Source organism: Ailuropoda melanoleuca, chromosome 4 (genome assembly GCF_002007445.2).
Source record: "Ailuropoda melanoleuca isolate Jingjing chromosome 4, ASM200744v2, whole genome shotgun sequence".
In the NCBI taxonomy this organism is placed as follows: domain Eukaryota; kingdom Metazoa; phylum Chordata; class Mammalia; order Carnivora; family Ursidae; genus Ailuropoda; species Ailuropoda melanoleuca.
The window spans coordinates 69,679,799-69,705,459 of record NC_048221.1 but is presented as its reverse complement, the minus strand read 5'-3'; the positions used below and the strand labels follow the sequence as shown (position 1 = coordinate 69,705,459).

At 53.7% G+C, this 25,661-nt stretch overlaps 1 protein-coding gene and 1 long non-coding RNA gene across 2 annotated transcripts; both read left to right on the top strand.

Annotated features, from left to right (window-relative positions):
• Nucleotides 1-250: 250 nt before the first annotated feature.
• ZFP36L2 (ZFP36 ring finger protein like 2) lies at nucleotides 251-4,549 on the top strand. Its single transcript, XM_019808586.2, has 2 exons — nucleotides 251-622; nucleotides 1,152-4,549. The coding sequence occupies exons 1-2, from the start codon at nucleotides 572-574 to the stop codon at nucleotides 2,580-2,582; spliced, it is 1,482 nt and encodes a 493-aa protein (XP_019664145.2). The 5' UTR covers nucleotides 251-571; the 3' UTR covers nucleotides 2,583-4,549.
• A 6,425-nt stretch (nucleotides 4,550-10,974) lies between these two features.
• On the top strand, nucleotides 10,975-17,204 carry LOC117801955. Its single transcript, XR_004624855.1, has 2 exons — nucleotides 10,975-13,579; nucleotides 15,300-17,204. It is a non-coding gene; the product is annotated as an uncharacterized LOC117801955 (long non-coding RNA).
• The last annotated feature ends 8,457 nt before the right edge of the window (nucleotides 17,205-25,661 follow it).

The following is a 25,661-nucleotide window of genomic DNA, read 5'->3' as shown; positions in this document are numbered from 1 at the left end:
CCCAGCAGCACCCATCAGGGACAAGCTCTCCACGCCGCCGCGGGCGCCCCGGCAGCCTGCCCCGCCCCGAGGCCTCCCGCCCCCTCCCCCGGAGGAAAAAAAATTGGCGGCGGCCAATGGGAGGCCACGAAGGCGCTTGACGTCCGCTAGCCGGCGGGCGGCGTTGCCTGGAGACCCCGGCGGGGTCAGCGTTCTGTCCCCTCCCCCGGCACGCCCGTCCCGCTGCTGCCGCGCTCCCGGGCTCTATATAGGGCGCGCGCTCGCGGGCAGAGGAGTTCCAGCAGTTCGCGAGCTGTGGTCGGCTCCGCGTGGGGGGGCGGGCCGGGCACCCCGGGGCGCGGAGGAGCGCTCTTTGCTTCTCTCTTCTTCCCCCCCCCACTCCGCACTCCCGGGCATCCTCAAGCCAGTCCGCGCTGCTTCCCTCTCCCTCTTGTCTCGTCCCCCGGCAAACTTTCGGTCCCTCCCCCGCCGGTCACCCGTTATTCGTCGTGGCTCGAGCCCGGCCGTGCCGCCCCGAGGGCTTCTCCGGACCTCCCTGCCTGCAACTCCGACCATTACAGGATCCAGAAACATGTCGACCACACTTCTGTCCGCCTTCTACGATATCGACTTCTTGTGCAAGGTACGCGAGGGAGCCAGGAGGGAGCCAGGAGGGAGGAAGGAGGGCAGGCAGGAAGCCCCTCGAGTTTTCAGACTTTGCCTCTGCCCTCCGCTTTTGGGGCACCCCTCCCCACCTTGACTTTGGGGTCGGGAAAAGTCCTGGAGTTTGCTGTAGTGTGTGCTCGTGCCTTGTGGGCGGGGAGAAGGAGCAGGGAGGAAGGGCAAGAGGGAGCTGCTGTCGCTTGTTTAGTTTCTCCGGCGCCGACCGCGGCCACGCTGCCCGGGGCTTCCCGGACGGGGTTTGCGCCGCCCAGGCTGGCGGCCCACGGGCTGAGGATCACATGTCGAAACCCAGTGCGGCCTGGGGTGGGAGTCGGCTCCTCCCAACGCGAACTTGATTCTTTTGCGCGTGTACGGGTGGAGGGTGGGGGTCGAATCGAAATCTGCAAAAAGGAAGAAGAATCAGAAGGCTGAAGTTCCTCTGCAACTCGCCCCAACTCTACCCTCCCTTTCCATATTTCATCCCGCCCTCGCCCCCCTCCTTTTGGCAGACGGAGAAATCCCTGGCCAACCTCAATCTGAACATGCTGGACAAGAAGGCGGTGGGGACGCCCGTGGCCGCCACCCCTAGCTCGGGCTTCACGCCGGGCTTTCTCCGACGGCACTCGGCCAGCAACCTGCACGCACTCGCCCACCCCGCGCCTAGCCCCGGCAGCTGCTCGCCCAAGTTCCCGGGCGCGGCTAACGGCAGCAGCTGCGGCAGCGGAGCGGCGGGCGGCCCGGCCTCCTACGGCCTCAAGGAGCCGTCAGGGGGCGGCGGCACGGCCCTGCTGAACAAGGAGAACAAATTTCGGGACCGCTCGTTCAGCGAGAACGGCGAACGCAGCCAGCACCTTTTGCACCTGCAGCAGCAGCAGCAGAAGGGGGGCGGAGGCTCCCAGATCAACTCGACGCGCTACAAGACTGAGCTGTGCCGGCCCTTTGAGGAGAGCGGCACGTGCAAGTACGGCGAGAAGTGCCAGTTCGCGCACGGCTTCCACGAGCTGCGCAGCCTGACCCGGCATCCCAAGTACAAGACGGAGCTGTGCCGCACCTTCCACACCATCGGCTTCTGCCCCTACGGGCCGCGCTGCCACTTCATCCACAATGCTGACGAGCGGCGGCCCGCGCCGTCGGGGGGCGCCTCCGGGGACCTGCGCGCCTTTAGCGCGCGGGACGCGCTGCACCTGGGCTTCCCCCGGGAGCCGCGGCCCAAGCTGCATCACAGCCTCAGCTTCTCGGGCTTCCCGTCGGGCCACCACCAGCCCCCGGGGGGCCTCGAGTCGCCACTGCTGCTCGACAGCCCCACGTCGCGCACGCCGCCGCCGCCGCCCTCTTGCTCTTCGGCCTCGTCCTGTTCCTCGTCCGCTTCGTCCTGCTCGTCGGCCTCCGCGGCCTCTACGCCCTCGGGCGCCCCGACGTGCTGTGCGTCGGCAGCGGCTGCGGCCGCCGCGGCGCTGCTCTACGGCACCGGGGGCGCCGAGGACCTGCTGGCGCCGGGCGCCCCGTGCGCGGCCTGCTCGTCGGCCTCGTGCGCCAACAACGCCTTTGCGTTCGGCCCGGAGCTGAGCAGCCTCATCACTCCGCTCGCCATCCAGACCCACAACTTCGCCGCCGTGGCCGCCGCGTACTATCGCAGCCAGCAGCAGCAGCAGCAGCAGGGCCTGGTGCCCCCCGCGCAGCCCCCGGCGCCGCCCAGCGCGCCCCTCCCTGCCAGTGCCGCCGCGCCGCCCTCGCCGCCCTTCAGCTTCCAGCTGCCGCGCCGCCTGTCCGAGTCGCCAGTGTTCGACGCGCCTCCTAGCCCCCCGGACTCGCTGTCGGACCGCGACAGCTACTTGAGCGGCTCCCTGAGCTCGGGCAGCCTTAGCGGCTCCGAGTCCCCCAGCCTCGACCCCGGCCGCCGCCTGCCCATCTTCAGCCGCCTGTCCATCTCCGACGATTGAGGCAAGAGGGCGCCAGCGAGGAGGAGGAAGGGAAGGCCATTCTGGGGGGTGTTGGAGGGCGCCCCTGCCATCTGGAGCCCTGGAAGGGCCTGGGAGTTGGGGGGGTGACTGGCCACGAGCAAATTGCGGGCCGCACCGAGCACTTGGACTCGAACTTGTGTGCCGGGAGGGGCCCCCACCCCTCCCCTTTCGGTTTCCTCTTTTTGTTTTTTTTTATTATTATTATTTTTATTATTAACGAAGTTTCATTCTTGTTGAGCAAAAAAAGCCAGCGAACTTTTGTATTGATGAACAAAATACTCACAACAGGGCAGTTGTGATGCGAACAGAACAAAAAAACCAAACACTTAAAACTTTTTTAGGTCTCCTAGGAGTTTGGGACTTTAGGGGAAAAAAAAATCAACCCAGCACCAGCAGCTACCAACCACCATTCCATATCTTCACTTGAAAAGCATTAGTTACAGTCCAGATGTGGGAACTCTTATCTTGAGAGAAGTTCCTAATTGTCGTTTGTCTCAGACCAGTGTAAACAAACCAGCCAGCCACCACCTTGCTAAACCTCTAAGCTTCTGGAATCCAGTATTGTACCAGGAATATGCCTTGATTCTAGTCCTCGGCTCCATAGGTTTTTGTTTGTTTGACACAAAGTTCTTTATGTCTGGGGGGGGGTGGGAAACACCTGCATTCCAAAGTTTCCTACTGGTTACTGGTTTCATTGCCACCACTTAGTGGATGTTTAATTTTAGAACCATTTTGTCTGCTCTTTCTGGAAGCCTTGGGCAGAGCTTAGTTCGTAATCGTTGGGGGAATAACTGCTGAATTTTTAGCTGTTTTGAGTTGATTCGCACCACTGCACCAACAACTCAATATGAAAAAACTATTTAACTTATTTATTATCTTGTGAAAAGTATACATTGAAATTTTTTGTTCATACTGTATTTATCAAGTATGATGAAAAGCAATAGATATATATTCTTTTATTATGTTAAATTATGATTGCCATTATTAATCGGCAAAATGTGGAGTGTATGTTCTTTTCACAGTAATATATGCCTTTTGTAACTTCACTTGGTTATTTTATTGTAAATGAGTAAAAAAAATCTTAATTTAAGAGATTGTATGTAATATTTATTTCATTAATTTCTTTCCTTGTTTACGTAAATTTTTGAAAGATTGCATGATTTCTTTACAGAAATCTATCCTGATGCTGTGGAAGTAGTTTGAAGAATATCTTAATGAGTTTTCTTAGAATGTATAATGGTTGTAGCCCATCCAACTTAAAGAAAGAGTTTTGACCACATACTTTGCAATCAGGCCTAAATGTGGCATGCTTTTCTCATTCCAACTTTTTAAATTAGCAAAAAAGTTTTGTGTTTATTCCACCAGTTCTACTGTGACATACTCTGCGTATAAAGACATGTAGCAATAATGGGGTGGGGGGTTAGTCTCACAGTGCCTTTGGAAGGGCCAGAACTTGCCTTAAATCTTCCTCAACCAAATAAGTATTTTTCTATTAGTGCTTGAGAGAATTTGAATGTAGGATGGGTTCAACTGCACAAAAGGAAGATATTTACCACTTTTTTATATAGATCTAAAGTGAAGAGGCCACCTCTTAGTGCTAAAAATGATACGTAGTACATGAATATGCCTTGTTTCATTACAGAAAATTCCAAAACTTGTACTATTTTTTTTTTTTTTTTTTTGCGTGTGTAGAAAGGCAGGAGTGCTTTCCTGGCCGGCGGATGAATGAGCAGTCGCTCAGTCCGTTTGTCCGTAGGTACAGTTGAAGCGCTGCGTGTATGTACTCTGAACTACTTTGACAAGTAGGTTTTTGAATGTAACAAGATAAGTCAACTTGAGTTGTAATATATTTTGGGGAATCAGTTCACTACAAATTGTGACTGTAAACATTGTACTGTAAATGTTTTGTAGTTTTCCCCCAATAAAATTTTTGGGAAAAAAAGGTATTAATGTGTAAGATAGCACGTTTTTTTCTTTTTTTCTAACTGTAACGTCAAGTGTTCACTTCACCACCGCCTTGTCAGGCATTGCCCAAGCCTTGGAGGGTTTGGGGGGCTAAGATTTTGGGAGCTGGCACAGTCAGGGTTCATAAGGGCCTGCCCCTATGTATTTTATAGCGAGTTCTTTAGCTGAAAGAAAATAATTATTTGGACTGTCAAGGGCATTAGCTGTTCCCCTTGGTAGTAAGATGCTCCCCTGTGTTGGCTGGTGGCAGGCCCTGGCTGAAGGCCTGAAGGGGTGTGGCCCGCCTGTGAGTCACCAAGTGGGTCACATGTCTTGCGGTGGCAGCTGAAGGTCCGATTTTTTTTTATTTATTTTTTTTTTTTTTTATGGGACGCCCAGGGAACGGAACGGCTAGGGCTACGGTGGGAAAGGCAGGAGAGGGTACGGCCAGCCCCAGGCCTAAAGGCCCCTAGAGTGCTCCACTGCAGACAGGCGGCGATGGGGTTAGGCCCAGCCTTTCTCTGGCTGGAGAAGCAAAAGAGTTTCGCCTGGACTTTGGGAAGCCTGGTTGTCCTTGTCCGGAGAGGAAGGAAAGGGGAGGAAGATATAACAGGTCAAACTTCTATCTGGGTAGTGTTTGTTTATGCGGACAGCTTCCTCTGGGAGTGAGCACACACGTTATTTATGCAAAAGGACTAGTGTCTGCTTCAGGCAACTGCAAGTGGCCAGAAAGCAAATGCAACCCAGGCCTCTAAAAAAAGGAAGAAAAAAAGCAACGGCACCAATTTGCTGATTCGCACACAATTGAACAAAACTTTGGTACGGTTTTTTGGTGTTTGTGTTTTTTTCCTACCATCACTTTCAAGACTTCAAAATCAGGTTCATAAATCAATTCATGTTTTTCCCTTCTCCATCCTCCCCGCCTACCCACCCCCCGTTCAGACACTTTTTTCCAAAGTAGGTAAAAGATTTAGCAATAGTTTGTTTTCTTATCTACAACAGCTGGGCCCTATCAACCACTGCTTGCACCCCTCGCCGGGTCTCCTGCGTCTCCCAGCTGAGCCGGCTGGTGGGGTGGGGGGATGGCCTGGAGCCCGCCGGGCCTCGGGCAGCTGTTTCACGTTAGCGATGATTGCGCTGGTGTTAACTGGAGCGTTTTGGTGCTTGGCTGCCAAAGGGGATGGGGAACAGTTTCAAAGTTCTCCCAGATGCCGGGCCCCTGGCTAAGGGCCTCGGCCGTGGGGGAGGGGAAGCCCGGAGCCCAGGAGGCCTCAACGGGCAGGACCCTGCGGGCTCCCCGGCCTCTCCACCATAAAGAATGTGCAGTGGGGAGGAAAAGTCTGAAATGCGGTGCTATTTAGGCCAAGCTGCATTTCAAAGACCTTGTTTCCACCTCATTCCAAAACTTCTTTTTCTAAACAAGTACTTTTGATCGCCTGGAATGTCAGACTTGTTGGGGTAAGCCACATTCATTTTTAAAAATTGGTTTGTTTGAAAGCCCAACTGCTAGGATCTGATGTTTTGTGTTTGAGACCCAGTGGAGCATGGCGAGCTGGGGGGGGGGCGGGAATCATTCAGAAATTTCCTCTTGCCGCAGATCAATGGAGGGTATATAGGTCATTGTCTTTCTGCAGCGGCCGGAATGAACAGCAAACAAAACTCTCTGCTGTTGCACGATCACCCTTAGGAAAGTCTTGTAAATTTAGGGGACGAGAAGTAAAAATTGCAAGTAGAGACAAGCTGGGATTCCTGTCACGGGCTGGGGAGCGGAACTGAAGCTCCCTGGGTCCAAGACTGTGTTACACGCAAGATAAAATTCTTTTGCAGCCAGTTGTGAAAATGAGCCCGGGAAGGGAGGGAGTTGAGAATGTCTTTTTTAAGAATTTATTTATTTATTTGAGAGAGAGTAAGCAAGAGAGAGAGCACAAGGGCGGGGGGGGGCGAGGGGCGGAGGGAGAAGGAGAAGCAGACTTCCCGCTGAGCAGGGAGCCCAACATGGGGCTCAACCCAAGACCCTGGGATCATGACCCAAGCCGAAGGCAGACGCTTAGCCGACTGAGCCACCCAGGCGCCCTGAGAATGTCTTAATAGTGGGGGCACCTGGGTGGCTCGGTCCGTTAAGTGTCTGCCTTCAGCTCAAGTCATGATCCCGGAGTTCTGCATCGGGGCTCCCTGCACAGCGGGGAGTCTGCTTCTCCCTCTACCCTTCCCCCCTGCTCGTGATCTCTCTCTGTCTCAGTCTCTCTCTCTCAAATAAATAAATAAATTCTTAAAAAAAAAGGCATGTCTTAATAGTGGCATTGCCACTGGCTGTTTGAAAACGAGGATATTTTTTTAAGCAGCCCAATTAGCATGTGCCACCTTCTAGATTATTTCAGAGAAGAGATGCGTACATGGATGCATTTGCCGCCCCTCACTCTGTCTGAATCTACCGCTGAGTAAATAAAAGGGAAAAACAACAACAACAACACACACACACAAAACGGCGATGGGGTTTGTCAGCCCTGCAAGCGGCTCAGGAGCCCAGATGGAAGGGCCAGGCCTGGGAGGACACAGAGAAAGGATAGACAGGCACAGCTCGAGGGCCCAGGTCTGGCCCAGCAAGAGGATGCTGAGTATTAAAGTTGCCTTGGGGTCTGAGAACCCCCACCCCGCCACCAGGCTGGACTTGTTCGAGGAGGAAACCCTAGAGAGCATTTGAACTGGGAGGGAACCACCCCCAGGCACTTGCTGTCCCCGTTTTGCTGATGGTGACAAGAGCAAAGGGGAGGTGACTCTAGCCAAGTCCATTTGAAAGCAGCAGTTGGGTCTCTGTGCTTTCCATGGCGTGGTGACTTGGGGCAGCCGAGGGGGTCCCTGGAGGCTGAGCCACGGCCAGGCTCCCCTTCCGTCAGAGGACCAAGCCACCTCCATTGTCTTTACCCCATTCCATTGTGTTGGGGTTTGTCACGCACACTGGAGGTTGCGCAGACCCGTGGCCACCCAGGGCAGTGCCGGTTCCCGGGGCCAGCAAGGCCCAGGAGGAGCCCTGCCCGCAGGACGTGGGTGAGGGGCCCCGCAGCAGGAAGCCCGCAGCCCCTCCAGGGCCCGCCCCCCTGCCTAGGTGGGTTCTCCAACCTCCCCTGACAATCACTAAGCCTGGACAGCCTATGAGTGTGTCTGTGTCTAAGGGGGTGTCTGTGTGGAGAGAGGTCTGTGGACGTGTGTGTGCGTGTATCTGTGTGCTTGCCTGGCTAGCTGGGTGTACACATGTTCAAGGGCATCATTCTGTATGCAGGTGTTGGGGGTCTGTGTCTGCCTTTGCCGTTGGGGAGTACTGGCGTGTGGGGTGTTGATACGTGTGTGGGGAAGTGTGTGTCCGTAGAGTCTGAGAGTGTGGGTGTCAGTGTGGGTATGGGTTTGGGTATGTTTGTTGCTGTGTGTGGGGGGGGTGCATTCAAGGGTCTGTGTGTGGGTAGGGGTCTGGGTTTGGTGTCTGTTGTGTGTGTGTCTGTGTGTGTGTAGGTATGTGTGGGTGTGTCTGATGTGTGTGTGTAGGTGTGTGTGTGTGGTTATGTCTGGTGTGTGTGTAGGTGTGTGTATGTGGTTGTGTCTGGTTGTGTGTGTGTAGGTGTGTGTGTGGTTGTGTCTGGTGTGTGTAGGTGTGTGTGTGGTTGTGTCTGGTTGTGTGTGTGTAGGTGTGTGTGTGGTTGTGTCTGGTTGTGTGTGTAGGTGTGTGTGTGGTTGTGTCTGGTTGTGTGTGTGTAGGTGTGTGGATGTGTGGTTGTGTCTGGTTGTGTGTGTGTAGGGATGTGTGGATGTGTCTGGTTGTGTGTGTGTAGGTGTGTGTGTGTGGTTGTGTCTGGTTGTGTGTGTGTAGGTGTGTGGATGTGTGGTTGTGTCTGGTTGTGTGTGTGTAGGGATGTGTGGGTGTGTCTGGTTGTGTGTGTGTAGGGATGTGTGGGTGTGTCTGGTGTGTGTGTGTAGGTGTGTGTGTGTGGTTGTGTCTGGTTGTGTGTGTGTAGGTGTGTGTGTGGTTGTGTCTGGTTGTGTGTGTGTAGGTGTGTGTGGATGTGTCTGGTGTGTGTGTAGGGGTGTGTGTGTGGATGTGTCTGGTTGTGTGTGTGTAGGTGTGTGTGTGTGGATGTGTCTGGTTGTGTGTGTGTAGGTGTGTGTGTGTAGGTGTGTGTGTGTGTGGATGTGTCTGGTTGTGTGTGTGTAGGTGTGTGTGTATGTGTCTGGTTGTGTGTGTGTAGGTGTGTGTGTAGGTGTGTGTGTGTGTGGATGTGTCTGGTTGTGTGTGTAGGTGTGTGTGTGTATGTGTCTGGTTGTGTGTGTAGGGATGTGTGGGTGTGTCTGGTGTGGGTGTTGGTGTAGGTGTGGGGGGGATGTGGTTGTGTCTGTGTGGGTGTGTCTTGTGTGTGTGTAGGGATGTGTGAGTGTGTCTGTTGCTGTGGGTGGGTATATCTGTGTAGCTATTGCTGTGTGGGTGGGTGTGTGGCTCTGTGGGGTGTGAGGAAGGTTCCGTGGGTGTCGCTATATGTTTGGGTCTGTATGTGTCTGTGTGGGGTGAGGGTGTTAACAACACCAACAGAGGAAAAGCAGCCCTTTTTAGCAGGCCTCTTTCAAGTTAAAAACTGCTTTCAAAACCCGGAAATGGTGGCCAGGCTGTCATCTGTTTCCTGTAGGGCGGTGGGCAGAACAGGGCTGAGTGGGAGGGTGGCAGACAGGCCTTGAGGCCTGCAGGGACCCCAGACCCACCTTACTGCTGAGCACACCTGCCAAGGACAGGCCGCCTGAGCCTGACAGCAGGGACGTATTTAGAAACAATTCATTCTCTGGTTGGAGGGGGAGGGGACCCCTTTATTTTCATCGGTACAGAAATAGCTCTCATCAGATAGGAGTTCTTGAGCCCTCTGGGGTGAGAGGCAGCTCTGAAATAGAAGGAAAGATATTAAGGATTTTAGACAAGAAAACTCCTGAGCTCGCTGAAACTGAGTTTAAAATATTTCTCTAAAAATAAGCTTTGTTTTCCTTGCGGATTCCTCTGGCAATCGGGCCCTCGTGTCAGGGTGCTTAGCTGGCCTGCAAAGCCAGGCAGAATTTTTAAAAAAGCAAGTGTTTCCCAGCCGTGGCCTTGGAAATTTCTGTTTTCCATTTATTAAACTCCTAGTTTCCAGCTAATTAAAATTATTTTCAAATAAAACTCCATAGCCCAGCAATAATTTGATGAAACACAGAATTCCCAGTGACCCCTCTGCCAGAGGCCAGGCTGGGCTGTGGGCTGGCCTGGGACCCCTCCCCTGGGCCCTGGGCCAGTTTTATGGGGAGGGGGACCCTTCGAAATGCAGGTCCAGGGCCTTATGTTGCCAAATCCCAGCACCCTTACGGTGGGTGACAGGTGAGGGGCTGCTCGCGAGGCTGCCTCTGAGCCCTGCACCACTTGGGAAGGGGTTGCGGGGTCCCCGGGAAGCTGCTGTTTGTCAGCCTGCACCACGGAGCACAGGAGGGGCAAGCTGTCGGGCGGCGGGGGGGGCCTGGACTAATGTACGTGTCAGGTGAGCCCATGCTACCTGGTGGCCTCTTCCTGGCCCAGCCGCTCAGGGAGCTTCGGGTCCGGTCAGGCCAGTGTGCTGGGACTTATTGGGCACCCACAGGATGCCCAGACTCCCGGGACAGCGTGTCATGAAGCAGAGAGCCGAGACGCTGCCCGACGGGAGGCTCCTGTCACCAAGTGCCAGACCTCCTGTGATTCAGACTTGCAGGCAGGTCTGTCCCCTCCCTGCCCTGAGATCCAGGCCAAACATCAAAGGGATGGGGCGCTGGGGCTGCTGGCTGGGACCCTTCAACCATCCCACAGACAGTTCTTGATGGTCTAGTAAATGCCTGCACTGGGGGAACAGAGGCAGTCTGACCGATGTCATCCCTGCCTTTGTGGGGCAAACCCATGTTCAAGGTTCCTTCATGATGTGGCGTGAATCGGCTTCCAGTCCTTTGCAGAGCAGGGTAATATTCCATTATATGGACACACCACGTTTTGTCTCTCCGCCCATCAGCTGATAGACATTTGAGTTGTTCCAGCTTCTTGGCTTTTGTTGAATGACGCTGCTACAGTCACCCGTGTACAAGTTCGTGTGTGTGTGAACATGTCGTAGTTTCTTTGGGTTACATACGCAGAAGTAGAGCTGCCACGTCATACAGTAAGTCCGTGTTTAACTTTCTGAGAAACTGTCTTACTATCTTCCAAAGTGATACGTTGGTTTTCAGAACTGTTTTATTTTTTTTTAAGATTTTAATTTTTTTTTTAAGATTCATATTTATTTGCAAGAGAGCACGCAAGTACAAGCAGGGGTGGGGGAGTGGGGGGACAGAGGGAGAAGCAGACTCCCCGCTGAGCAGGGAGCCCAATGTGGGCTCAGGACCCCGAGATCACAACCTGAGCCAAAGGCAGACACTTAACCGACCGAGCCACCCAGGTGCCCCCAGAACTGTTTTATGAATGTTAGTTTCCTCCTCTCGACCTCATGCAGGCTTCATGATGTCCACATAAAAAAAACTTTGACACTTGTTTGCAACAGCCAAAAAGTGGAAACAACCCAAATGTCCAGCAACGATGAATAAATCAACAAAATATGGCCTATCCTTGAAATAGAATAGTATTTAGTCATAGAAAGGAATAAAGGACTGACACATGGATGTACCTTAAAAACATAATGTTAAGTGAAAGGAGCCAGATAGAAAAGGCCATATGTTGTATGATTCTACTTACAAGAAATGTGCAGAATGGGCAAATCCATAGAGACAGAAAGTAGACTGGCAGTGGCCAGGAGCTAGGGGACCAACCAATGGGGAATGACTGCTGATAGATGTGTTTCTTTTGGGGTTGATGGAGATATTCTGGAATTAGATAATGATGGTGGTTGCACAGCCTCATGAACATTCTAAAATTTGTACATTTGTATACTCTAAACTGGTGAGTTTTATTGTGTGTGAATGATATCTTTCCTTTTAGAAGATGTATATTCACACGCTGAAACCCAGGCTGCAAAAAGAAAGGACAGGGAGAAAGCCTCTATCAGGGAAACCAACCTCACTTAGGGTGCAGGAAGCCACAAATGTAAGAACAGCAAAGGGTAAGTAACACTTAATAAGGTAAAGGGCCAGTGAAAGAGTTTCCAAGTAAAAGGAGCTAGTGCAAAGGCCCTGTGGTTAGAGGGAGCATGGTGCAGAGAGGGAAGGAAAAAAGGAGATGGTGCCAAGGGGTAGAGAACAGAGCAAGCTAGTGCAGGGTAGGGCTGGGGCAGTGGGCTCAGCCCTCAGAAGGTCTCACCTGCCTTCTGCTTCCCACCAATTCCTCTATTAGAACATCACATTTTTGGTTCAGTGATTTCTGCACTCTTGTTTTCTCATATTATCCTGATGCTACTTCACAATGCCTGCATCAGTCACCTCACTTCGTCTCATCACAGGGGCATATTATCATCTTACAAAACAACAAGGCTGAGTACAATATAGGAAGATATTTTGAGAGACCACATTCATGTAACTTTTATTACAGTATAGTGTTATAATCGTTCTATTTTATTATTAGTTATTGCTCATCTCTTTCTGTGCCTAATTCATAAGTGAAACTTTATCATAGGTATGTGTGTGTAGGAAAAAACATAGTCTATGTGGGGTTCGGTTTCAGGCATCCCCTGGGGGTCTTGGAACGTATCCCCTACAATACGGGGGGACCACTCTGCTACCATTGTGCTTTGGCACCTTCTGCTTTCCCTCCCCCCCAGCTCATGCCCACAGGTCTCCTGGGAGGAATGCCTTAAAGATTCTAATGTTTATGGAGCTTCTGTAATATACTAAAGCTTTTCATGTGTTAAGACAGTCCTTTATACCTACCCAAGACTCGTACTGTTACTATCCCCATCTCAAAGATGAGAAAACTGAGCTCAGAGTAGTCATCATATGCCTGAAACTGGAAAGGCTGGAGCAGGATTCTAAGGAATCTGAACTCTTGCTCCTTCAAATTGCCTGGGGCTACTTCTCTGACTCCTCTCTACCTGCCTTTTCTCACACTGTCTATAAACCCGCATTTCCAAGAAGACTTCCAGGGTTCCCTTCCTAGGTAGACTGTATCCTTCCTCATCTGTGCTTTTGAAACACAATTAGTTCAAGTCACTCTTCAGCTCAAAATCCTCACTCAGAATAAAACTCTCAACGAGGCCTACAAGGTCCTCTATTATCTGTCCCTCTCCACCAGCTCCCTCCCTGACCCGTTTACTTTGTGGCCTTAACTCTACCTTCCCCTCATCCTGTACCAACCACACAGGCCTCCTTGCTGGTCCTCAGTCAGGCTGCGCCTGCTCTCTGCCTCACGGCCTTTGCACTTGCTATTTCTCCCATGATCCTCCACACGACCCATTTCCTTCAGTTTTCTGCCGTCACCTTTTCAGGGGGCCTTCCAGACCACCTTCTCTAAAACAACTGCCCCAACTGGCATTCCTTCCCTCTCATCCGGTTTTATGTTTTCCCTAACATATGTCATCCTTTGACATATTTTAAATGCCTTTGTTTATGAACATACTGTCCTTCCTTCTTAGACTCCAAGCTTCATGAGAGCAGGCACTGTCCCTAGAGCAGGGGAAGCCATTGAAGGATTCTAAGCTGAGGAGTAAGAAAAACCACACTTACATTTTTTTTAAGTTCATTTATTTATAATCTTTACACCAAACGTGGGGCGTAAGCTCACAACCCCGAAATCAAGAGTTGCATGTTCTGCCAATTGAGCCAGGCTGGCGCCCAACCACATTTACATTTTTAAAGGATTTCAGTTGTGTAGAGAGTAGACTGGGGGGAAAAAGTATTCCTTATAAAAACAATTGTAATGCTAAAAAAGGTTGAAAACCTCATGACATAGTGTATCCCTTTCGTTCCACAGATGAGAAAACTAAGGCTTAGAGAGGGTGGTGGGGGGAACCCCACTGGAGACTTTCCAATTTCTGGTTTTCTACAAGAATCCTGGAAAAAGAGACCACCCAGGACACTGTCCTCCCCAGGTATGATCTGTACCAGCAGGGCTGTTGGTAAAAATGTAAATATCAACTCTCACCGAAGCAGGCCTAAATCCCTCCGAGCTGAGAGGCTGGGAGCAGCTGGTTTCTGGATGTTCTGTCCCTGCAGCGTCTCAGGGAGGGCCTGGAGGGTCCACGGGGTGGCCATGGCCAGGAGCTTACAAAGCACATCCCTGTGAGACCAGAGCTGCCGCAGAGGCTGGGGCAAGGGAGGGCTCCAGGCAGGAGTCACCACCACAGTGCGAGGGGCCTGGTCACACAGGGTTACAAGCAGAGGTTCCCATAGACCTTCATTCAAACCTCATCCCACTGCCACTCCCTCCCCGTGTCACCCTGAGCAGACCTCTGAGCCTCGGTCTCATCTATGAAACAGGGATGATGGTGCGGTTCCCGCAGTGCAAAGCCCCCCTGAGGGTCAAATAGGATGCCATGTGGGAAGTATCTAGGAGAGGGCCTAGTTCAAGGCCCCCCCAATGACTCTGCAGCCGAGCAGAGTGGTCAGCAGCCGGGGCTGCCGGGTTCAAAGCCGAGCTTTGCTGCTGCCAGCTCCAAGACCACGAGCCAGCCGCTAACGCTCTCTGCGCCTTGATGTCCTTATCTAGAAAATAGTGGGCCTGTTTCCTAGGGCGCTTGCGAAGCTTTAGTGAGTCAACTCATGTAGTGAGACGAGAACCTGGCACTCCAGAAATGCGACATGGGAGGGGGGTGGGGGGGGCAAGATGGGGAAGGGCAGTGGGAGGTGCAGACTTCCAGTTACGGAAGGAAGAAGTCACTGTATAAAAGGGAATATAGTCAACGGTACTGTAACAGTGTTTTGTGGGGACACACAGTAGCTACACTTGTGAGCAGAGAATGGCATACAGAGATCACTGTGTTGTACACCTGAAACTAATGTAACATTGTGTGTCAGCTAGACTTCTAAACACAAATGAATACATACTTAGTCTATACATACACACATACATAAATGCAACGTAACAATTTGTTACTGAAGCTCTTGGGTTTTTTCACACTTAAACAATAGGCACCAAATCTGGGGGGGGGTTTCAGAAAGGCCCCCTAGTCTGCCTCTACCAAACCCCCCCAACCGCAAGAGCCTTAAGATAAGAGAGGCAACTGCCTTTCTTCAGAAATTCTAGATACCTCTGCCCTGTCCAAAATGGCAGGCACGAGCCGCATGTGACGACTTCAGTTTCATTTCCATTAATCAAAATTTAAAACTCACTTCCTCAGTCGACTAGCCACCTTTCAAGTGCCCAGCAGCCACAGGCGCCGAACGGCATCGGCGTCCTTTAGGAGAGGCTCTGGGCGATGAGCGGTGGGGAGGAGCGGGGGTCCCGCTCCGCGCTGTCCAGGCGAGCGGACGAGCCTGCAAGACAGGCCGAGCCCCCTCGGACAGTGGCGGGGTTCCCTCCCATTTGACAGATGAGGAAAATGCCGCTGGGGGAAACGAAGACCCTCGCTCAAGGTCTGCCAGCTCGTGAATGGTGGGGCCATGATGCCCCCCACCCCTCCCCCACGGGTGCCCCAGCGCTCCAGAAGGGGGACACCAGGTTCTGGCATCTGGAAGTGTCCCTCCTCTCCTTCCTCCCACTCAGCAAAGCTGACTGCTCTGTAAGGTCTTTGTGTGAGGAACTCCAGAGATTTGATTGTGAGACTACCTGTAAGTATTTACACACAGTTCATGTCCTGTGTCTGTTCACAGAACCTCCTGTCCACGGCCCATCTCCACGAGGGTGCCAGCACCTTCTCTCAGGGGTGGCATGGTACTCCCCAGCACGAGGGCCCGCACAATGGCCGCCAAGCTTCCGCGCTGCACAGTTCTGGGGCCGATGCAGCACACACATCGTTCTCTCCAGACCCTTGCGTGAGCATTTCCATCCGATGATCCCCGAAGGGCCGCACAGCTGAGTTGCGGGGCAGCTCATGCGTTTCCGTGGAGGGAAAGGTGCGTTGACACCTGCCATCCTGGGAGCCCTCCGCACACGCACTGAGCACCTCCCAGCCCGCCGTGCCTCGGAGGCCCTTTCCCCCCATTTGCTCCCTGGATGCAGGTCTGAATTTCTGGAGTCTGCCTAACAGAGGCTGCCACCTGGGGCCTGGTCTTTTTCTGTCTCCCCATCCTGTTCTCTGATCCCGCTGTGGCCCAGCCCCATCTCCACACACCTCCAGGCTCTTAGACGGTAGCCTGTGGCCGTCCACCTCCCAGCTGGTGACAAACACTGAGGCTGTGCCCCGGGGGCCCTGGAGCACGACTGGCTCAGTCCCACTGGGACTTGGGGGCCAGGAGGCAGGGAAACTCTCCCACTGAAACTGTGGACATGGGTGGGGGTAGCAGAAAGTGCCCTGAGTCCGCGGTCTTGCCAGCTGCAGGCGTGAGACTGTGCAGGTGTATCTCGTCGAGAGCGTGTGGGTGAGTGTGCGCGCCGGATCCCGTGCCAGGGTGCGTGTGTGTTCTAGGGGCGGTTGTGTGAGGCGTTATGTAATGGAGGCACTCCCTGGGGCCAACAAACCGCAGTGGTGTAACCGCCGGCCGGCCAGGCCACCAGAAGGAAAGCAGGGAAAATGTAAACACCATTCTGGGCCTTTCCCTTGCCTGCCACAAACAGGCCTTGGACAGAGCGGCTCTTCCGGTCCTCCATTCCTGCTGCCTTAACCCCGTGGGCTGGCCTGGGAGGGGGTGATAATGGAGGCCGAGGGGTCAAAGAACTCTCCAGAAGGGAACATCCAAGGCTCTTGATCCCAGCCAGGGGGCAGGCCAGAGAGGAGAGCCCACTGAGGTCTTCCTGGGCTTCTCCTGGGTCTGCCACAGGCCATGCATCCCCGACAAATGGGGCATGCTGCCTCCCTCACCCCCAGAGTTGCTTTCTCTTCAAAGGCTTTGGAGGCTCGCTGTGTCCCAGAGGCCTCTCCCCGGCCTCCGCAGTGAGCCAGTGCAGACTCACCACTCACGTGCCCACACGCGTGGGGTGGCCTCCGAGCTGGCCGTCTCTGCCCCTCTGTCTCTCAGGTATACACAAAGGTACGTCTCTCCCCGCCTTCAACACCTCATCCCAGGCCAGACGCCTGCCTTCCCGCGGGCTCCCAGCAGCTCAGTCCTTCCGCACCACACCGAGGCTCCCTCTTCCAGGAAGCCTCCCCTGCCCGCTCCCGGCCACAGTCCCCCCTTCCTGCTCCGAGCTCCTGAGGCGCCTCTGGATGCACAGCCTGACATCCAGCCATACACAATCGCCCCCTCGTTCTCCAGTTGTTCGCGTTAATCGTAACGGCCACAATTTGTGCAGCACGCTGTCTGCCAGACCCGCTCCCTGAAGGTGCCCTTGGTAGGACGATGTCACCCTCACGCCAACCCTAGAAAGTAGCATCTTACCACCGTCACGTGGCTGGAACCCAAGCAGAGAGAGGTTACGTGAATTACCCACAGTTCTATCCACGGCTACGAGTGTCTTGACGGCAGAGCCCACATTCACAACATCCCGTGGCTAAGCCTCATCTCCCCACACCTCCGAGCTCCTGGAAGGTGGGAACCTGTTCTGCCTCCCACCTCCCCCAGCAGGGAACCAGCTGGGCACCCACAAGACGCTCAAATAAAGGCCATGGCTTTCCTCAACGGCTGCCATGTCATCGGTGCCTTTTAACTGCTTGCTGACTCAGTAACTGGCTGAACAGCCTGGAACGGAATCTTTTGCTCAGAACTATGGAGCCTGATATGTTCAGAGCAGGGTTTTCCTGGAATCACACAACCCTATGACCTTAGACAACACGTGAACCCCTCTGAGACTCACTTTTCTCATCTGAAGAATGGGAATGGCTGTCGTGCCTCCGTGCAAGGTCACAGAGAGGATTACGTGCGGTGCTGTCACATGTGCAAAACTGTACGTGTGGAGGACCTGGTTCCCTGATGGCACACGTTTAGCAGTTGGCAGATGCCAGCTGCCGCCACTGTTCTCCCTTTCAGTGGGATTGCAGGGGCAAGCCCCGTCCCCCAGGTACAGGTGAGGAATTGATGCTCAGAAAAACAGCTTTCCTGAGATCTTGCAGGGTCTGGCTTGCAACTGCAAATCACTGATTCCTGGCCCAGACTCTTAAAGCGACAGCCCAGCATTTTTCATCCAGGTCCACATGGGGAGAGGTGGTTAGGTCAGTTGAAGGAGGTTATCTTTCTAGACTTTAAAGAAGTTTCTGACCAGCTCACGGGCAGTGTCCCCTAAGGAAAATGGGCATTCTCATTTTTCCACCCCAATGAGGGAAGAGGTTAACCAAGGAGGGCTTCCAGGAAGAGGTGGACATCAGAACAACTCTAACCCTTAAGGAGGAAGACAGCAGGGCACAGGCTGCAATTACTTGGAGGTAGTTTTGCCCTGGGCCTCCATAGGCCCCATCTGTGCTGAGTTTTTCTCTGGTGGCAGAGAAGGAGTCACAGGCCTGGCTCTCACTGGCTGAGGGGCCACCAGAATGGGTCATTCCTCCCATCCTGACTCAGTTGAGCTTCAGACCCTTTGGAAAATGTGGCCCGGAGTCGTGGCAGGAGCAGGTATGGATAGTCCCAGTAAGTCTTGGGAGGCTGGGGCTCCCGATACCTACCGACTTTGCCCAAGGGCAGGAGATAAGGCCTATATCTTCATCTTTTGACCATCAGGGCCTTTTGCTCCAAGATGAACCCAGCCAGGTCTGTGGCAGGAGAGCACACGGTTGAAGGAGGTATCATAACCTGGGCGAGCTGGTCAGCTCCAGGAAAGCCAGCCTGACTCAGAGACCCTACAGCCAAGGCTCGCCCTGTGGGCCTCTAGTGGGCTGGGAGGTTCAGGGTCCTCTCGACCTTGCGGTCCTTCCCTGAGAACCCTTTGGAGAAGTTGTCACCAAGCAGGCTGTGTGTCCTTGTGAATGCACAGGAGGGAGGGGAGGGAGAAAATTCTCTTCACTAAGGTAGTAACCCACACCAGAGGGTCAGGTGAGTAAAAACCAGAAAGCTAGAAAGCAAAGATGACTCAGGAAACAGCGATGATACTGGCCAAAGTGAAAGACAGGGCAGGGCGGCAGGAAGGAAGGGGGAGCCCAGGCTAGAGGGAGAGGTAGCCTACGGCTGGCCCCATGGTCACCCCCGGCCCCCCGCCCCCCAGAGGAAGCCTCCTGCCCACTCACCCTGGCCCTCGAGGGCCCCAGAGCCCAGGATCACATGCCCTGCTTCCCTCTGCTCCCCTAGCCAGCTGGGCCCATGCAGTCACCCACCCTTGGGGGGAAGGATGTCCATGGCCCAGCAGCAAAATTGTCTGTCGTACGAGGATTAAATGCATAAAATATACCACAGCTGGCACACAATGACACTAAATAATGTCAGGGCCTCCTCTCGGCCCTCTATGGGCACTGTCCCTGCGAGCCTTCCTGTGGTCACTCCTTCTAGCAACTTGGAGCTCACAGAGCCCCTGGCACGGGGGCTCTATGGAGAAGGAGGGATGCAGAGGGACTTGAGAGCCCCTTGCCCTGCCCTGGGATGGAGGTGGGTGACCTCACCCCCTTGTCCAGTTTAGAGGGTCCCTCTGTCTCCCTTGGCTTCTATTCACCTCCTGCTGCTTCTCCTCCCGGCTTCCTCTGGCTCTCCAGCCCCCAGACACTCCAACATGGTCATGCTCTCACGAAGCCTTCACTGTTCACCTGCTATTCCTGAGCGTAGCCTCTGGAGCCAGACTGGTGCGTGCCAGCCCAATTTTCCCTCTTACCAGCCATGTGACCTCAATCCCCCTGTGCCTCTGTTTCCTCATCCATTATTCTCCTGTCCCCTGGAGGTCCCAGGGGGAAATTTTGTCTCATCAAATAACATCCATATTCCGGGAGAGCTTATAAGAAGCCCATTCTTCAGACCATACCACCTTAAAAAAATCTCCACCTTCACTTTAAGAGAGGGTCACTCCATGTTAAAGAGCCAAAAATTGAGGTTCAGAGAAAGCGCATGCCTTGCCCAGGGCCACCCGGCCTCCCGGCCTCCAGGAGCTTCTCTGCCTGCAGTGGGTTCATTGCAACTCTGATTTCTGAGTTCTGAGATGGGCCACAGAGGTTCTGGCCCAGGGGTGATTAGGAAAGAGGTGAGTGAACATTTCAAATGCACTAACAAGAGACTGGACACTGCATAGAGGCCTGTTCACATGTTCCACATGGCCCAAGAATGAGCCAGATCTGCGTGTGCTGATCAGAGAGATGTTGAGCTGTGAAGTTAAGTTAAAAGAGCAAGGGAAGGGGCGCCTGGTTGGCTCAGTGGGTTAAGGGTCTGCCTTTGGCTCAGGTCATGATCCCAGGGATCGAGCCCCATGTTGGGCTCCTGGCTCAGCAGAGAGCCTGCTTCTCCCTCTCCTCCCCACCTGTGCTAGCTGTCACTCTCCTATCTCTTTCTCTCTCTCAAATAAATAATTAAATTTCTTTTTTAAAAAGAGCAAAGGAAGATCCATGTGAGAGCTCAGCCTTCTTTCCCGTACGTTCTCTGCTTACGTGGGCTAGTGTGGATGTAACATTTTCATCTGTTACCTGGTTGCTGTCAGACTGAGGTTGAGAAAGGATGAAGGGAGGGTGTGTTTTGTTTTAAATGTTTCTTTTTTGTTTGACTTTCCTACCATGTGCATATATTATTAGTTTTTTAATTAGTTTTTTAATTCAACAGATGTTATCGGAGCACTTGGGATATGAGCCATTCTGCTCTTTTTCTGTAGTATCAAAAAAAAAAAAAAGTAATGAAAGATGGGAGAGGGGGTAGGGTTGTGTGGGGTCTTGCTCTTGAGGGCAGGGCCTGGCTGGGAGCAAGAGGCTGAAGGGCCCATGGACTCCAGAAAGAGGGAGTAGGAGGGGGCTCTGCTTACTGATTCTCTCTCTCCACACCCAAAGGGCTCAGGAGGACTTTGAAGGGCCCAGGGCAGCCCTTGAGGCTTAGAGCCCTCTCTCCCATTGTTTGAGCTAAAGCTTGCAGAGCACAGGCTCCTTTTCTATGGGGACAACAACCAGGACCTCTGTCTGTTTGCCTGAGTTTTGCCTGCAATTTGCATGACCCACAACTCCCCGTCCTGCTTTCTGAACCTCTGGTCCTAGCTCCCCCACCCTCACCCCACCCCAGTGTGGGGGGAAGCCTAGGAGAGCAGCAGGCTCTGTGGCCAGGTGCTCCCTGCTGAACCCCGCCCTCCTGTCCTCTCCCTGGGAGCCCCCTAGGGCCCTGCAGCCAATGCCCCTGACTCTCTCCTCAGTCCTGGCCTGTGGGTCTCCCTAGTTTGCAGTCACAGCTGGCTCAGCGCCTGGCTTCACTCACCACGGACCACCATGCCAAGCCATTACCCACACCCTAGTGGACAGAGACCCCCATACCTCCCTCAGGTGGGAAGAATGCCATCAGCTCCATTTCATAGCCTGAGAAACTGAGGTCCAGGTTGGTAAGTGACTTGCCAAGGCTGATGGCAAGCCAGTGACATAACAGAGCCTGAGATTCAGGCCTGTCTCCAGTCCTGGGTGCTCGACCCTTTAGGGTGAGCTGATAAAAAAATGAATTTAATATGAGCTCAGGATTATTTAGAGAAAAACCCATCTTTAGAGTGACCCATCTCAACATCCTATGTCATTAGGGAATTGTGGATTAAAGCAACGAGATACCACTGCACATCTGTTAGAATGGCGAAAATCCAAAATACTAACAACACCAAATGCTGGCGAGGATATAGAGAAACAATCACTCTCATTCATTGCTGGTGGGAATGCAAAATGGTACAGCCACTTTGGAAGGCAGTTTGGCTGCTTTTTACCAAACTAAACAAACATACTGTTTATGATCTAGCAGTTGCATTCCTTGGTATTTACCCAAATGAGTTGAAAACTTACGTCCTCACAAAAACCTGCACATGAATGTTTATAGCAGCTTGCCACAACTTGGAAGCAACCGAGATGTCCTTCAGTAGGTGAATGGATAAATAAACTGTGGTCCATCTAGACAATGACATTTACGCTTACAACAAAAAAAGATCTATCAAGCCATGAAAAGACACAGAGGAACCTTAAATGCATATTACTAAGCGACAGAAGCCAATGTGAAAAGATACCATTTAATTCCAACTATATGACATTCTGGAAAAGGCAAAGTTATGGCGACAGTAAAAAGATCAGTGGTTGCCTGGGGCTCAGGAAGACAGAGGGATGAAAAGGCAGAGCACAGAGGATTCTGGGAGGTGGGGTAGCAAAACTACTCTGTATGATACTACGGTAGTGGATACCTGTCATACATCTGTCCAAACAGAATGTACGACACCAAGAATGGGCACTCATGTCAACTATGGACTCTGGGTGGTAACGATGAGTCAGTGTCGTTCATCCCTCGTAACAAGTGTACCACTCCGGTGCGGGATCTTGATAGTGGGGGAGGCAGGGGGTAGATGGGAAATCTCCATACTTGCCACTCGATTTTGCTGTGAACCTAAAACGGCTCTAAAAAATGAAGTCTATTCAAAAAGGAGAAAAGTGACTCCGGAGTAAGAGATTCGGAAGACCCTCTCCTCCCACAAGAGGACACGGAGGGAGGAGGACTGGGGGGTGCTCGGTGCCTGTGGTGGGCTCCAGAGCTGGGCTGTGGGGTGAGCAGGCCTGTCTCTGCCCCACCCTCCTCCCCACATGTTTCCTGGAGGAGCCTCAGAGATCCCCGGCCGTTGGCCCTCTTCTCCCCAGCTTCCTGTTTGGGTTCCAGAGAGACGTTTGGGCCGTTTGTGCAGCTGAACTGGGAGTTGGTTGGGCTGGTGGGAGGGAAGACATTTGTCTTTTGTCTTGCCAGGGTGCGGGTCAGGGGGCGGCAGGCTTGGGGTGGGGGTGCTGCGAGTTGGTTGGAGCCTCAGCCTGTGGTCCCTTGGATCCTCAAATCCTGAGCTGGAGGCCCTTGAGAGGTCAGTCTTGAGAGGTCAGTTAGTTAGTTCAGCCCCCTGCCTTGGTACAGGACGTATCTGGGCCAGACAGCTGAGGTCTCCAACATCACTGGGTCCAAATCCAGCCCACGCAGGCAGACCTTCTCACCGTGCGACTCAAGCAGGCCACGTACCTAGGCCAGTCCCAGCTCTGTCACCTGTGAAGGCCTACTCCAAAGGTACATGTGTTCAGAAGGTGCAACGCACGTGTTGGAAGGGAAGAAATCCCAGCCTGTCCCAAGCTCCCGCCTGCCCCTCACCTTCTGCCCCAGGCTGGCTGCCCTGCCGCACCGGTGAGCGTGACTGCAGCTGCTGACCTGCTGGAGGTCACAGCCCTGTCCTTGGGAAGCCCCCCTCCCCACCCCCCGCCCCAGTGGATCAGGCTAGAGGCATACAGAGGCAAGCACTGCTGAGCGAACAGCGAACAGAACAGCGTGGGAAAGACCAGGGGAGCATGTGGGTTAGCGATCCTGCGGCTTCCTGGGGAAAGAGACTCTCAAGTCGGATGTTCAAGGATGAGTGGAGTTGCCAGGCAGAGAAAGGCGGAAAGGTGTTCCATGAGCAGAGGCCCAGAGGCAGGCAGCTTCCTATGGGGCAAGGCTGTGGTTGGAGAACGTGCTGGGAGGAAAGGCCAGAGGCGGGTTGGGGCTGTCTAGCCCACTCAGGCCACCTCCCCTCCTCCAGTTGCTGAGGCCTAGGACTGGTCTGGGGCTTCAGGGGGACCCCAGCCCCTGCGGGCCCAACCTCCACATACAAAACAATCAGGCTCCTCCTGGCCCCCTCCAGGGTGGGGGTAGGGCTTGACTATTGAGGCCCTGGGGAGGTCAGACCACAGGTCCTTAGGCCAGGGAGAGGAAGCAGGGAGGACTGCCCTTCTAGGCCCCTTCAGCCAGAGGGTCGTGCCCACCCCATTCAGTGAGACTGTTTGCAGACAGGAAAGGCACTGCCCGGGTCCACTCAGTGGGACATGTAGGTATAGGCTTCTCTTTGGAGATGCAAGGAGAGATGCCTTGGGAGAGAGAGCTCTGCAGGGTGGGCCTGGGGGGAGAAGGGTACCTAGCTTCTCCTCTGGCCCCCCAGCACCCCACATCTCCTCCTCTCTTGTTCCCAGCAAGGGTTGAAGGGAGGACAAAAGTGAGATTCAAAATATGGGCTTGCCCCACCCCCACTTTGCCCTGAAAACCACCTCCCTGGTGAGATTAAGGTCTTCCTGAGCCAGAGGCTTGGGCTCCCCCATCAGGTTAGGGCCTTCTGAAACCAGAGCCAGGGGCTCTGCCTCTTTCTGTTTTCTGTGCTCCCTGCCAGTTCCTGAGCCATTTTCCCAGGTGACATAAGGCCTGGGCCTGCGAGGTGCGAAGGGTCTCCTCTGCTTCCTCATGAGCCAGGAGTTCCAGCCATCCCAGGCCAGACCTTCTCCGGGGTCAGAGAGAGCTCCCAAGAGAGGCGGGACGGAGGAGGGGCCCGTGGGAGGGCAGGAAGGCAGGACCAGGTGTGCAATCTGGGAAATTCAGTGTAAAATGAAAATTCGGGGCTCCTTGCTTAAATTTTTAAATTTCAGGGTGGCATTGACAGGGCACTCAACCAACCAAGCACGGGGCCCTTCTAAGGGCAGAGTCTTGCCCTGCGGGGGACATGCGTCCATGAAGCCAGCCTGTGGGAGGGCCGGATGTTCCAGGAGGGGGTACTTCTCTGGGAAAGGACAGGAGGCGGGAGCACGCATTCAAGGGGCAGGGAGGAACTGGGCCTGCTGATGAGTTGAAAAACAGGGAAAGAGAAGGCTGATAGATGAGATGGTACCAGATCCAGAAGGATCCTGAACACTCGAATTTGAACTTGACCCTAGAGTTAGACATTTCCTGAGCCACATGGAAGCAGAAGAGGCTGGGCCAGGGTGGACGACAATGTCAGACCTGGTGGGTTCATGGAAATCGTCTGCTCATGGATGATTTACTGAAGAGGAAAACTAAAGCCCAGAGAGAGGGACAGACACTCATCCAAGGTCACCCAGCCAGGGCTGCAGAGTTGGGCCAGAGCTCTGGCTCACTAGAAACTTGTCTCGGGTTCTGTGGTGAATACATCTGATGTGCAGGGTGAAAGGGCAGATCGTGGCAGGCCACCGATGTCTACTCCACCTAAAAGGCAAGACCCACCTTCCCCAACACCCTCAGTCCTGGGGCCATACTCTCCTGGGTCCCCTTTTCCTTTGGTCTTGCCTCAGTGTCTCTTATAATTTCCCCTCTCTCAGGGTCCATCCTCGTGTTTCTCCACTACCTACCACATCTGGCCCCCAAGAGTATGTCTCACCATGCACCCAGACTTTTGGAAAACTCCTACCTGCTACCCCCAGCCTGGCCAAGCAGCGCAGGCAAGTGGAAGGGCGCACCCAGAAGGGGTCCCTGCCACAGGAAGTCAGCCAAGGCCCGTGAGGTCTAGGCCCTCCCCCACAGCTGCTGCTTCCCCCCTACTCCCTCTACGCTGCCCTCCCCCCCACTCAACTCAGTGCTCCGCCCTCTCTCTACTCCCCTGTGCTCAGGACCCCAATTCTGAGACCCACCCAAGGCATTTGGGAACCTCACTGAAGCCTTTGTGCTCCCTAGGCCCACAAATCCGTTACTTTTCTGTGTTCTCTGGGGAAATGGAGACCTTCCAAAGCAGCCCATGCAAATATGTGCGAAAGAGATGCAAATAAAAATAGAGTGCCGCCCCACTTCACACCAGGGTGGGCCTGGGCCTGGGCCACCTCCCTGCACTGCCTGACGCACCTACGTTTGTGAGTATGTGCCTGTGACTGGGTTGTGTATGTGAGAGAGTCAGAATGCAGAGCAAAAAGACATCGTGGGGGGCCCCGCCTGGGGGCCATGGACTGGGGTTCTGTGTCTCTGAGCCTGAGTGAAGGTGCAAGGCCTGGACTACACTCTCCTCCCCACAGGGAGGCCTGAATCGAAGAATGGTTTTCTATGGCTACGATGTGCATGTTCCCTGGGCTTCTGAGCCTTTGGGAAAACTTCAGGGTCATTGTCAACATGGGGGAAGGCAGACTCTGAGGGAGCAGTGGCCTAGGGAGGGGTGCCACGGCAAAGGGGAGCAGCTTGCGGCTGCCGGGGTGAGCCGGGGCTGCTCTGAGCAGACGACAGAGGCTGCGACCCCCAAAG